General features: G+C 43.6%; 1 protein-coding gene across 5 annotated transcripts in view; it reads right to left on the reverse strand.

Moving 5' to 3' along the window:
• The window catches only part of LOC115118565 (serine/threonine-protein phosphatase 2A 56 kDa regulatory subunit gamma isoform-like), a 48,339-nt gene that overhangs the window by 9,570 nt on the left and 23,674 nt on the right, over positions 1 to 15,095 (reverse strand). For all 5 annotated transcript variants that reach the window (XM_029647216.2, XM_029647215.2, XM_029647218.2 and 2 more), the window contains 5 exons: positions 9,569 to 9,768; positions 1,005 to 1,115; positions 707 to 799; positions 471 to 601; positions 55 to 114 (listed from right to left, as the gene is read on the reverse strand). In XM_029647216.2, coding sequence (XP_029503076.2) covers positions 55 to 114; positions 471 to 601; positions 707 to 799; positions 1,005 to 1,115; positions 9,569 to 9,768 — 595 coding nt within the window. The remainder of the gene's footprint in view (positions 1 to 54; positions 115 to 470; positions 602 to 706; positions 800 to 1,004; positions 1,116 to 9,568; positions 9,769 to 15,095) is intronic.

The raw sequence follows: 15,095 nt of genomic DNA on the forward strand, positions 1-15,095 counted from the left end.
CTTCTGATCAACACAAAACAATATAGGCACAAAAACGATTGAAGAACCACAAACCTTCCTAATATTTCCAATAACTCTGCTATTCCGTTATGACGTTCTGTTTCATAAATGAACCTGGAAAGAAATGACAATGTCAAAGCAGAACAGAGCAGTTCAATAAATGGTCATTTAAACATTGGTATTCGCCATGTTGTGTCTCCCTGTTCAAAGGCCCTTAAATCTTTGGTCTTGCCCATTGAATGTCTCAACTGTCTCAAGGCTTAAACATCCTTCTTTAACCTGTTTCCTCCCCTTCATCTACACGGATTGAAGTGGATTTAACAAGTGACATCAATAAGGGATCGTACTGTAGCTTTCACCTGGATTCACCTGATCGGTCTGTCATGGAAAGAGCAGGTGTTCTTAATGTTTTGTACACTCAGTGTATGACAATACAATTTCATAGTACAGTATTATGACCATTTACTCACTTATAGAATATGTTATTGATCTGTTTCCTGATGTACGCTCGCAGGCCCAGGAACTTTCCGTAGATGCGATGCAGAGTGGTCTTTAGAAAGTCCCTTTCCCTTGGGTCTTCACTGTCAAACAGGTCTAATAGCTGTGGAGACAATGCAGCAGGTGACCTTAGATCACATGTACTTTCTCACACAATCTCACATCCTGTTTATTTACTTCCAGTGAGAAAGGTCCAGTGCTTAGCTACCTGCATTACAAATTTCTGGTCGATATACTTCTTGGCCACATTTGGTTGAAAGTCGGGAGACTCCAGAAACCGGAGGAAGAACTCGTAGACGAGCTGGAGAAAGAGCAGAGGTGTACACATCAGTGGTATGAAACGGTGCGCGTGTTCATTTGCTTGTTTGTGTGACTGTGCGCGGTGCGCACGACCGTGGTGTGTGTGCGTGCGCGCAACTGCAAGTGTGTTGCGGCGCCGTGCGGTACGTGGTGTGCTTGGCTGTGCGGTGCATGACTGTGCGGTATGCGTGACTGTGCGTGTTTACCTGGAGGTGTGGCCATGCAGCCTCTAGAGTGGGCTCATCCTCCTCTGGGTCAAACTCAGCCCCTGTGGGGTTGGATGATGGAGGCAATGTCCTGAACATGTTCACTGCAAACTGAAGGACAGACAGACAGGTCACGACACAGCACTTCATATTATTACCATAAGGGCTATTGGAAGAACTATCCTAAGCATGTGTCAATGGTTGGCCAACTCCAGCACTTTGGAAACTGACATTTTGGGTGTTTCAAAATGAATACTACCATGCTCTGCTCACACGTCGGAGAAAACATTTCGAAGTATGCATCGCTGCAAGCTTCAACGGAACGTATGCACAGAAATATGACGCAACCACAAAAAAAGCAAAAATTATTGAAATCAATGGAAGCCGTTATTTTGGGCTGAAGAGAAGAAATAAACTGACTTGAGAATGAACTGTTGCCAATTCACATCTCTTAATTCCACGAAGAATTGACAGCTCGTCATCTAGATTGCATAACATCGGTTATCAGTCATTTTTGCCTTTTAAACTAGCTGGCTAGCTAGCTAGACTATTACGATTCACATATAGCTAGCTGATCATTCCGAAGTGAAGTTTATGTAGTCTTGTGTCGTTTGGATTGCCATTAGACTGGCTGGCTAGCTAGCTAGACTATTACGATTCACATATAGCTAGCTGATCATTCCGAAGTGAAGTTTATGTAGTCTTGTGTCGTCTGTATTGCCATTAGACTGGCTGGCTAGCTAGCTAGCTAGCTAGACTATTAAGATTTACATATAGCTAGCTGATCATTCCGAAGTGAAGTTTATGTAGTCTTGTGTAGTCTGCATTGCCATTAGACTGGCTGGCTAGCTAGCTAGACTATTACGATTCACATATAGCTAGCTGATCATTCCGAAGTGAAGTTTGTGTAGTCTTGTGTCGTCTGTATTGCCATTAGACTGGCTGGCTCGCAGCAGATCAAGTCTTACAGGCAGTAATGTGTTACAGGGCAAAGTTGTGCTGATGTGACTGAGGCACGAACAGCTCGTCTCCCGACTCGTGTAAGTATTTGTAGCGTAGCTAGTAACAGATTATATGAATGTTTTCACAGTTTTCACAGAGTACTTGCAGGCTGTGTCGTAGCCCATGCAGCCATGACGAGTCCTAACTTAGCTAGCCCGCTAACTTGGTCAGCTTTCTAACCATGGTTCATGAGGGTTAACAACCTATAGTTACAGCACTAGCAAGTTACCTTTTACTAGTAAACAAGTATGGTCATTGTCTAGGCTAATATTTTATCTTAATGATAGTAAGTTGCAAGCTAATGCATAAAGTTAAAACAAGTTGTCTCTAACGAAAGTAACAAGCTAGCTAACTTCAGCAAAATGTCTGTTAGTGTTTTCACGACACCAACATTTTACTAACGATAACAGGCCAAGCATCACAATCACAATTGAGGATGTGCTCCACCAAAAACCTGGCAGTGATACTCAATATATTATATGAATATATTCATATTCAAATAGCTATGCTATTTCTACTTGCACATCATCATCTGCACATCTATCACTCTGGTGTTAATTTGCTAAATTATAATTACTTGCTACTATGGCCTATTTATTGCCTTACCTCACGCCATTTGCACACACTGTATATAGACTTTTTTCTATTGAGTTATTGACTGTATGTTTTGTTTATTCCATGTGTAACTGTTGTTTGTGTCGCCCTGCTTTGCTTTATCTTGGCCAGGTGGCCAGGTCGCAGTTTTAAATGAGAACTTGTTCTCAACTAGCCTACCTGGTTAAATAAAAATATTTAAAAACTTCTACTCAATTACAACCCGTATTGATTTCTCTAGACACTTCTACTCAATACAACCCGTATTGATTTCTCTAGACACTTCTACTCAATACAACCCGTATTGATTTCTCTAGACACTTCTACTCAATACAACCCGTATTGATTTCTCTAGACACTTCTACTCAATACAACCCGTATTGATTTCTCTAGACACTTCTACTCAATACAACACGAATTTAATTTAACTTCACACTGTATAATAGAATACTGCAAAGAATGGCTGATTTGCCCCAACTTGCAAAGGCCTACCTGTGATTTGTCTGGACGAATGGGAGGAAGGAATACACATGCATACTGATCTGCATATCATTGTGGCAGTACAGGGAGAACACTGCATGAAACCCTCCCTCTTCAGTAAACAGACCCACACGCTCTCCCTAGGTCTCAAAAACACTCCCAAACATACTGCTGTCAACTTTAAAAACCTTATGCAGCGAACAGAATTTAAGGAGCACCAGAAAGACATTTTAGGCATCCAATAGGCAAACATGATTCAAAAAGGGTAGGATTAATTTCTCATGAGTAGCAAAGCAGACCCTTTCTTCCTGTGCCAATCAAATTTGCCTAGACCTACTGTCAAGTTAGGTTGTTAGCTAGGAAACATGACTGAACATTGTTATCAAACCGATAGAGACCCGGGATTTGTTTCAAATGGCCAGCGACATAGTTTGTGAAATTATGTTTTTAGAAAGGGGAGCTCCGGTAAAATTGTTCCTTTTTTTTTACCGTTTCAGCAAGAGACAAGCCATTTTCTTTGCTGTAAGCTGCAAGCATGCCTTTTGCAAAGCTGTGCCCCATTTGTCCTCTCTAGCACTCACAGGCTGTGTGACAGCAAACTTGCAAAGTCTACTCAGACTGGCTTGTGCTCTTGGTTATACAAGGGGTGAAATTATACAATGTATCAACTTCGCTTTCTCTGCAAGCTGCTCCAATGTATCAGAAGACAGCGTCCCCACACGCCATCACATCCCCACACGCCATCACGGCTATATATTTTTTTTAATTGATGGAGGACTAAATCCCGCAGGAAGACCAGACAGAGATACAGGTGAGTGATGGCTGGAAGGTGATCCAGCTGCCGGCTGGCTGTGTACAGCTGCCACATGTGAAAGGCGCATGAAAGTGAAGCGGACATTATTGGACTGGCGCATACAAGAGTCTAGTTATTGTTGCTTAAATTCAACTGAATTTCTAAACAAAACTCTGTTTTGGTAGGGACAACAAAAAATGTGGTAGTATCTTATGAAACAGTACTACGGTATTCTAAAATGTTGGTATCATAAGTACCATGAGGTTTTGGTACCATGATATTACCCTGGTACTGGTATACCATGCAACACTAGTCTATGTAGATAATTTGCTTTACTGACAATATTGCAATGTTAAACCGAATCAGACGTTTAAATCTACAAATGTTTGACGTATAACGGCTGAGAGTAGTCGTGATCCAGGAAAGTCAAGCATAGATGAGCAGCCGACATGACTCAATTTACTCTAAAAAGGTCCAAAGTAATGAAATAGCACGGGAGTGCCTAGTGCCTCAAAATGTATGCACTGAGGATGGGTGTGTGGAGCAGGGTAGAAGGCATATTAAGAAGCACCCTTTGTTTCATATGTATTGTGAATACAACTGTATATAACAGTACAGATGTTCAGCCGACCTCTTCACCCATCAGGCTGAATCTTCTTGGTCATTTACATATTCATAAATTAAAAACCTTTTCAATCAACACAGCCACCGACCAGTAGAACCAGAGAGAGGAGGATGTCAGGACCTTTAAGATTACATTTATCAGACCCCCCCCCCAATGAGAAGCAGACATTTTTTGTTTTAACCAGCCGAAGCTACTCTTTTTGTTCACCTCTCCAAGCCAGCAGCATACCACCCTACATTCCAATGTTGGCTTGCCTCTGAAGCTAAGCAGGGTCGGTCCTGGTTGGTCCCTGGATGGGAGACCAGGTGCTGCTGGAAGTGGTGTTGGCAGACCAGTAGGGGGCACTCTTCTCTGGTCTAAGGAGATCCCAATGCCCCAGGGCATTGAAGGGTACATTGCACTGCATAGGATGCAGTCTTTCGGATGGGACGTTAAATGGATTTACTGACTCTCTGTGGTCATAAGAAAATCCCATGGCACTTATCATGAGAGTAGGTGTGTTAACCCCGGTGATAAGGCAAAATTCCCAAGCTGTCCCCATTTCATCATCCACCTGATAGTTCATGTGTGGTGAGCGTTCTGGCACAAAATGGTTGCCGTGAGCGCCACACGGTGGTGGATGAGGCGAGTTTCTCTCCTTAAAGCGCTTTTGAGTACCTTAGTTTGTAGGAAAGCGCTATATAATTCCCATTCATTCTCACCTTTCAGATGACGACCCCCCCAGCAGGTTGAGTTAAAATGCACTCACTTGACTGAATTATCAATGTAACATTCGTTTCTGATGCTGTAACAATAATGCACTTATCAATTGGGCGCCCCCTCAAAGAGCCACCCATCGTGGTCTATCTAACCATAAAGAACACACCCTTTAGAGTCCGCCTCGTCCACACTTTGATGTTAAAAGCAGTGAACACATCAAAGTAAAAGACTCAGGAAGGGGAGAACTAAAGTAAACCAAGAGTATATTCTTATGCTGATTTGGCAGGGGCCTTGCATTTTCTGCTGCACTGATCAAATAGAGGCAGGATCAGGAGAATGAAGGGACATTTGCACCTTGATCATCCTTGGTTTCCTGCTTTGATAAACATCAAAGCCTGTTTTAATTCAGACCTGGCTGGCTGGCAGGCAGCACCACGACACAGCACATCCCCAGCCATGTATATCTGTTACAGAGGTAGGTGAGCCCATGATGACGAAACCACAAAGGATGAGTTCAGATTTTCACACCAATCTGATTTTAGTCATATGTGGCGTAACACAGATATTGAGCCCACAGTGCTAGCCCTTGGCCGATGTCTAGCTAGGTAGACAATAGGCCTACTGCTAGCTGTACTATAGAATAACAAAGTCGGCCCGCCTCTGACTCTGGGTAACAGATTCAAGTTCGGTGAGTGTAAAGCAGTTTCCACTCTCTGCAATGTCCTGGTTTCACAGAGTTCACCTGGAAGGGAATGGGACGCACCTATGCCTCAGGAACTAGAAAAGAAAACATCTAGCCTAACTAGAACTGAAATAACTTGAAGAATTTCTGCCAAAGGCACCCTCGACAAAACGTGAGACTGAGAAATGCGGAAACTTTGTGGCATGTGGAATATGCCATTTGAAAGCTTCTGTGACAACTTAATTGATTGAAATGGCTTATAGCTTTCATGACCACTTGATAGCAGGGTTATGAATTCACTCAAGCCAGAAAGACAGAGGCCTACACAAAATGGTTGTGTCTATGGACACCAAATGTGTTTGCAACACAAACGTCAGAGGGTCGTCTTTGTTTGAGGACAATTTGGAATGTGACAAATGTAAAATGTTCCTTAATGTTTAAAAACATTTGTTAAAACGATAAGAAACCTCGTTAAATCAATTACAAAATTCCACATCAATTTACAATACAGAATGGTTCGATTACGTATGTATGAACAACTAGGTCCGGTCGATGAAGTTATATCTACCACATCCCTTTACAGACATATTACGGTCCGGTCGATGAAGTTATATCTACCACATCCCTTTACAGACATATTACGGTCCGGTCGATGAAGTTATATCTACCACATCCCTTTACAGACATATTACTGTAGATGCGTTATGTCCATAGCGACAATTGATAAGTTAAGACAGTTTTAAAAAAGTGCCGCATCAGGTCTGTACCTTTTCAGACAGTGCAGTCGTGGCCAAAAGTTGAGAATGAGACAAATATTAATTTCCACAAAGTTTGCTGCTTCAGTGTCTTTAGATATTTGTGTCAGATGTTACTATGGAATACTGAAGTATAATTGCAAGCATTTCATAAGTGTCAAAGGCTTTTATTGACAATTACATTGATGCAAAGAGACAATATTTGCAGTGTTGACCCTTTTTCAAGACCTCTGCAATCCACCCTGGCATGCTGTCAATTAACTTCTGGGCTACATCCTGACTGATGGCAGCCCATTCTTGCATAATCAATGCTTGGAGTTTGTCAGGATTTGTGGGTTAAAAAAAATAGATGTTTTGTTACCCGAGCCACTTAGTTATCACTTTTGCCTTCTGGCAAGGTGCTCCATCATGCTGGAAAAGGCATTGTTCGTCACCAAACTGTTCCTGGATGGTTGGGAGAAGTTGCTCTCGGAGGATGTGTTGGTGCCATTCTATATTCATGGCTGTGTTCTTAGGCAAAATTGTGAGTGAGCCCACTCCCTTGATTGAGAAGCAACCTCATACATGAATGGTCTCAGGATGCTTTACTGTTGGCATGACACATGACTGATGGTAGCTTTTTTTTCCGGATGCCCCAAACAATCGGAAAGGGGATTCAGAGAAAATGACTTTACCCTAGTACTCAGCAGTCCAATCCCTGTACCTTTTGCAGAATATCAGTCTGTCCCTGAGGTTTTTCTTGGAGAGAAGTGGCTTCTTTGCTGCCCTTCTTGACACCAGGCCAACCTCCAAAAGTCTTCTCACTGTGCGTGCAGATGCACTCACACCTGCCTGCTGCCATTCCTGAGCAAGCTCTGTACTGGTGGTGACCCGATCCCGCAGCTGAATCAACTTTAGGAGACGGCCATGGCGCTTGCTGGACTTTCTTGGGTACCCTGAAGCCTTCTTCACAACAATTGAACCGCTCTCCTTGAAGTTCTTGTTGATCCGATACAAGGTCGATTTAGGTAGAATCTTACTGGCAGCAATATCCTTGCCTGTGAAGCTCTTTTTGTACAAAGCAATGATGACCGCACGTGTTTCCTTGCGGGTAACCATGGTTGACAGAGGAAGAACAATGATTCCAAGCACCACCCTCCTTTTGAAGCTTCCAGTCTGTTATTCGAACTCAGTCAGCCTGACAGAGTGATCTCCAGCCTTGTCCTCATCAACACTCACACCTGTGTTAATGAGAGAATCACTGACGATGTCAGCTGGTCCTTTTGCGGCAGGGCTGAAATGCAGTGGAAATGTTTTTTGGGGGATTCAGTTCATTTGCATGGCAAAGAGGGATTTTGCAATGAATTGCAATTCATCTGATCACTCTCCATAACATTCTGGAGTATATGCAAATTGCCATCATACAAACTGAAGATGCAGACTTTGGGAAAATGTTTATTTGTGTCATTCAAAACCTTTGGCCACGACTGTAGAATTCTGCTTCGGCGTAAAAATGTTCTGTATTTTTTCCCTGACAACAATAAACGCGTTGTGTTATTTATGCAGTTTAATGGTATGGTAGCTAGATGTGTCTTATACTAAAATGTATTGGTAAGTCACGGTATTTAACAAACTTTAAAGTACTTTTTTAGGAGTGAGTAGTCTGCGAGCATGCAGCAGGCGAGCCGGCGTCGTGCAGTAGCTCAAGATTATGATTGACAGTTCTGGTTGTCTAGTGATGGAAGCAGTAATTCCTTTAAAGACAAGTAAATGTCAGTTCATCTCACCAGAGAAGGTTTCGTGTGGGCATTTAAAAAAAAATACATAGTGTAGACTACCCTAACAGACAAACATGCTGCAGCGCTTTCAAGGGGCCACATTCCATTGTATGAAAAGCGTAATCAAAACAGGTTACTGGTATTGTGATTTCATATGAGTAAAAAAAAACACAGTAGGCTACGCTTGGAGGGTATACCAGTTATAATGTTAACATGGGCATTTTGAAATACTGACTATGGTTTTCAATAATGTAAAATGTATAAAAAAACATTACAATAACCACCTAAGATATGCCAAATAAAATATCTCCAGCTCGGGGCTCCAACTATGCATTTGGTTTGCGAACTTGTTAGCGAAGTAGCTAGCTGGCAAGATCAAGCTGTTTGTTTTTTACAGCAGAGAATCAAATCGCCTCCTGGATCAAGATCCCTGCTGCTTACAATTGTTTTGTGCGAAGATAATGTATTTTTACGGTCTATATTATGGTCTGGAAACAAATGGCACTTCTTGTGTATGAAGGTCAGGATATGAAGATCCGGATACCGCCCAACCCTAGAGTAGACTACCCCATGCTTGCGAGACTGGCCCAAAGCCGTAGGTGCCAGAATAGGCTAGGATATTCTATTCGCAACAGACCGAAGTCTGCACACCGCTAGCCAAGAGACAGAGCAGGCAGGGCAGCATGTGAGAGAGGCAGGAGAAGGCAGGCCAGCACGAGAGAGAGAGGCGGGCATGAGAAGGCAGGCTGGCGGTCATATGTTAAGATAATCTATAAACACAGAAAACAATATATGTTTTTATAACTGAACTTTGATTTTAAGTTAATAAAAAAAAAAAAAAGTTTTTCAGTTAAGGGTATATTTGTTTAACATTACGGGTCCCAACTTGGTTTAAACGTTTTAACTTTTAAACGTTCACACCCCTAAGGACAATACATCAATGTGACCAGAGGGCCTTCTCCGCTGACTAGGCCTATGTGCACCACACAATAAACGGAAGAAAAACATCATGAAGGTGTAGAAGGGTTGAAAAACCAGGAACCAAAAATAAGCAAAACAGGTCCAAAAGAGAGAGGGAGTACTAACTAACACTTCTTTCCCTTTTATGTTTAAAAATGTTTTGGGACAGTGTGCACTAATAATTACGACCAAGGCATTCTTCACTGCATCTACTGACCACATGCACCACCTCTGGGTAGATGGGCTCTGTGATGACGTTCCTGTTGTGGGTGATGTACTCCACCATCTCGCTGAGTGCTGCCCGCTTCACCTCCTTCCATTTCAGGTCGCTCAGAGGGTCCGACAGAAAGTCAAACAGGACGCAGCACTGACGCAGCTTCTGGACAAACAACTTTTCCTGCTCCGCCGGCGGGACATCTGGGAGGGGGGAGAGAGAGGAGTCAGATTCATTATCCACACAAGGAAATTAATTTTCACTGCTTGACAAAATACACAGAATAAAGACAAATTCACAGCACGTGCTGTAGGCAAAATAACCAAAAACCCAGCCACTTAGCTAGAGAATGAGTGAGTGATTGAAAAAAATACAACAAAAAAAAGTCTCAGTCACTGACGCTCCTGATTACAGAGCCTACTGAACGAATACAAATGTAAACACTTTCAATTCAGGCTCAGGGGCACAGAGCGTGGCAGCCATAAAATAAACATTAACATCCAAATATCTGCTCAGTCTCCTTTCTGTGCATGAAGGCTCACTCAGGTAGATACACTACATGATCAAAAGTATGTGGAAAATCTCATTACAAAATCTAGTGCATTAATGTGAAGTTATTGCAGCAAGGGGGGTGGGGGTGACGACGACTAACAGCCTCCATTCTTGCGTCCTACCTGACAGGTCGCTCCTACCAGGTGGCGTGGCGAGAATCCGTCTCCTCACCACGTGCTCTCACCACTGGTGTCCCCCAGGGCTCTGTTCTAGGCCCTCTCCTATTCTCGCTATACACCAAGTCACTTGGCTCTGTCATAACCTCACATGGTCTCTCCTATCATTGCTATGCAGACGACACACAATTAATCTTCTCCTTTCCCCCTTCTGACGACCAGGTGGCGAATCGCATCTCTGCATGTCTGGCAGACATATCAGTGTGGATGACGGATCATCACCTCAAGCTGAACCTCGGCAAGACGGAGCTGCTCTTCCTCCCGGGGAAGGACTGCCCGTTCCATGATCTCGCCATCACGGTTGACAACTCCATTGTGTCCTCGTCCCAGAGCGCTAAGAACCTTGGCGTGATCCTGGACAACACCCTGTCGTTCTCAAATAACATCAAGGCGGTGGCCCGTTCCTGTAGGTTCATGCTCTACAACATCCGCAGAGTACGACCCTGCCTCACACAGGAAGCGGCGCAGGTCCTAATCCAGGCACTTGTCATCTCCCGTCTGGATTACTGCAACTCGCTGTTGGCTGGGCTCCCTGCCTGTGCCATTAAACCCCTACAACTCATCCAGAACGCCGCAGCCCGTCTGGTGTTCAACCTTCCCAAGTTCTCTCACGTCACCCCGCTCCTCCGCTCTCTCCACTGGCTTCCAGTTGAAGCTCGCATCCGCTACAAGACCATGGTGCTTGCCTACGGAGCTGTGAGGGGAACGGCACCTCACTACCTCCAGGCTCTGATCAGGCCCTACACCCAAACAAGGGCACTGCGTTCATCCACCTCTGGCCTGCTCGCCTCCCTACCACTGAGGAAGTACAGTTCCCGCTCAGCCCAGTCAAAACTGTTCGCTGCTCTGGCCCCCCAATGGTGGAACAAACTCCCTCACGACGCCAGGACAGCGGAGTCAATCACCACCTTCCGGAGACACCTGAAACCCCACCTCTTTAAGGAATACCTAGGATAGGATAAAGTAATCCTTCTCCCCTCCCCCCTTAAAAGACCTAGATGCACTATTGTAAAGTGGCTGTTCCACTGGATGTCATAAGGTGAAAGCACCAATTTGTAAGTCGCTCTGGATAAGAGCGTCTGCTAAATGACTTAAATGTAATGTAAATGTAATTCTTCTGGGAAGGCATTCCACTAGGGTTAACATTGGAAGCAAGTCCCAGCAGCATTCAGCCACAACAGCATTAGTGAGGTTGGCCACTGACGTTGGGCGAATAGGCCTGGCTCGCAGTCGGCGTTCCAATTCATCCCAAAAGTGTTTGATGGGGTTAAGGTCAGGGCTATGTGCAGGCCAGTCAAGTTCTTCCACAACTCAACAAACCCATTTCTGTATGGACCTCGCTTTGTGGAAGGGGGCATCGTCATGATGAAACCGTAAATGGGCTTCCCCAAACTGTTGCCACTAAGTTGATAGCACAGAATTGTCTAGAATGTCATTTTATGCTGTAGTTATGTTTCCCTTCACTGGAACCTAGCTTGAAACATGAACAGCCCCACAGATTTTATACACCTGTCAGCAAAAGGTATGGCTGAAATAGCCAAATCCACTCATTTGAAGGGGTGTCCACATACTTTTGTATATAGTGTAGCTAGCGAGCTCATCACGCATCATTGCTGTGTGCACTGTGCATGCGATGACTGACCACAACCTGACAGAAATCAATATTTAGAAGCAGCCAGCTTCATACACTAGGCCTACATGACAATTCCAATCTGAAGAGAAAACAAATGCAGTCTAACAAAGCTCTCCGACGGTGCATTCTGGTAAACCACTCAGAATGTGTACCCAACACAGGTTAAAATAAACAAACGCTATTAGTTTAAAAATGATTTATAAATGAGTGCCTTGAATTTTTTTGTTGCTAGTTTGTCGTTTTGATCTTGGTTGAACTGACCTACTACCACTACCTGCACACTAGGTCACCACTGAAGCAGGAGAGAGAAAGGACTTTGGATCAGGGGCCATATACACAAAACAGCTTTGACAAAGATGGTGGCATATACTGACAAGATACTGGAGTCACCGCTCTTACAATGGGTTAAATGTTCAAAGACCAAAGGCAGGCGGGAACATTCTGGCCAATGAGAAGGCAGAAACTCAGATATAAAATTGTTTCTCAAAGATGGAGGAAAAACTATGCTCGCATGATGGGTACCCTAACCATGGCTGGTTAGCTGAGACTTAAACATTCATTTTGGTTCCCAGAACTAAAACCTTGGCTTTAGCTCGGCGAGATATTGCTGTCTTGAGTCCAATACCTTACCTGGTCAGGTACATTGGTGCTAAGGATTTCATCTATACAGACTTGCTGGATTTAAGCCCTTATAAATCATTTCTGTTTTTATCTATTTTAACAAACCTTTATTTACTTTTGTATTGTATATTGCTTTTTATATAAGCCCTTGGGCTTCCAACCACATCCACTTCATTATCAATTGTTTTTGGGGGGGGGGTGGGTATTTTCTTGACTGCATTGTTGGTTAAGGGCTTGCAAGTAAGCATTTCACCTGTTGTAGTCAGCGCATGTGAGAAAATGTGATTCGTTTTTTGTTTTTTATCACTTGTTTTCTTTGGTGCAAATAAATTACATGTTAAACCTACAAAACCAATGAGCCCGACACTGAGGAGGACAACCTCCACCAGTATCATCCCACCAAACACACAACCTTGAGTGAAAGTAAGTAAAAAGAAACTACCTGATTTGGCAGCCCAGTGCTAACACGACCCCTCTTCATTATCCCCTGTTGCATAACACTGCTCCTGCTGTGGAACATGCCTGTGTCAGGAGTGTTCAGACACGTTGTTGCTCTAACATGCATGTCCCATTATCCACTCCTCCATGCCTACCCTAACCCAGTCCTAGTGCCATTACACAACAGCCCTAGGGTTTCCCATCATGCCTAAAATATTAAAGGGACGTGTACCCCACACACACCTGACAGTGTATGTGTGCATGGGCTCATAACCTGTAAATGTCTGTGGAGGCAATAAGGGCAAGAGAAAACATCTGAACATTCGCTATGGGTGTAAAACAGGGCACAGATCTAGGATCAGCTTTATCATACCTCCCAGTGAACACAAGCACATCTGAAGGGTAGATGCACAGACCCGGAATCAGCCAAGGCAAAACGGTTAGGGCAATTGTGTGTCAAGGGCCTACTTAATGCTTTAGGACACGCTGAAAGTGTGAACTGCTTTGCCTAAACCAACTTCTTTGAATGTTTGCACCATTTTTATGCAAAATAATAGCATGAATGCATTTCTCATAACTAGGCCTAGTAACACCAGTGTTTCCCATAGGATTGTTTTCAGCAGTGGTGGTAAAGGGAGGAGGGGGGGTGCTACTAGCGCTAACGTAATGACATGCTAGCTGTTGCCATAGACTTCCAGTCAATGAGCCAATGACTATCCATTTAAAAGTGTATCTCGCCAGAAATGGACAGTAATTCCAAACATTATGAACATCTTCCTAATATTGGAGTTGCGCCCTCAAAACAGCCTCAATTCGTCGGGGCATGTACTCAACAAGGTGTCGAAAGCGTTCCACAGGGATGCTGGCCCATGTTGACTCCAATGCTTCCCACACTTGTGTTAAGTTGGCTGGATGTTCTTTGGGTGGTGGACCATTCTTGATACACACGGGAAACTGTTGAGCGTGAAAAACCCCGCAGCATTACAGTTCTTGCACCTGGCACCTACTAACATAGCCGGGGACATTATCTTCCAGCTGATGGCACAACTCCAGTTGCACCGCATTATTTATGTCTCATGCACAAATTCATGTTGTTACTCCTATGAACAAAGGAAGTGACATTTTCAACGATAGTGAAAAAGACCTAAGCCAATAATAATAATAATAATAGCATAAGCCTATCGATACACATTCCTACTCATTCATTGCAGCGGCAGAGCTGGTTGAAGCAGGGAGAGCGAGCTTTTTATGGATTATATTAAGTGTGAAAGTAAATCACTCAAAAACAGCAGCTCTTTATTTTATTCATGGACGGTCTCTAGTTAAGGTTAGAAAAGTTTTGAAATATCATAGTATTCAGTGCGCTCAAGGAATCTTTATTTTACACATGCTACGTAGGTTACTGTATGATAATCTGAGACATCCGATAGGCCTAGCGCTGGCCAATAGGTGCACTTGCTTGCTCTCCATGCCTGCCGGGAAGGCAGAGTTTGCTCCTTTAGATACATGAAACAATTTTTTTTTAAATGGGAACACTTCGCCTACACGGCGCGCAGGGCAGCTGAATCCGGTGCACCACCCCCCCGTTAAAAAAAAAAAAAAAGGAAATCAAGGTTTTATTGTTTGGCTATTGACTGGTTGGTGACCACTTACCTACACTGATTGAAGTGGATTTAACAAGTGCCATCAATAAGGGATCATAGCTTTCCCCTGGATTCACCTGGTCAGTCTATCATGGAAAGAGCAGATGTCCTTAATGTTTTGAATACAGTATATTTTGAAGTGATGCCAACAAATTTCCCAGCCGAGGGCCAACGCTGCTAAATGAAGAGTGGAAACACTGAACACAAGTCTACACCTCTAAGCCAAAATGGTAGTGTCACTCCTACAGTGTCTCAGCAGACTACTCACAACAGTGCCAGAGGCCATTAGCTTTTATGGAGATTTGAACGACAGCTGATGCATAATACATTGCCAGAAAAAATGTCATAACAACATGCAGCAGCAGGTCACAGGTGTCTTGGCAAAATCTATGTGCATAATAATACGAGACTGTGGCCATGGGGACAATCCAGTATGGTTTCCATAAGCACTCGTTTTGCAATCAGGA

This window comes from Oncorhynchus nerka, linkage group LG13 (assembly GCF_034236695.1).
Source record: "Oncorhynchus nerka isolate Pitt River linkage group LG13, Oner_Uvic_2.0, whole genome shotgun sequence".
Classification (NCBI taxonomy): Eukaryota; Metazoa; Chordata; class Actinopteri; order Salmoniformes; family Salmonidae; genus Oncorhynchus; species Oncorhynchus nerka.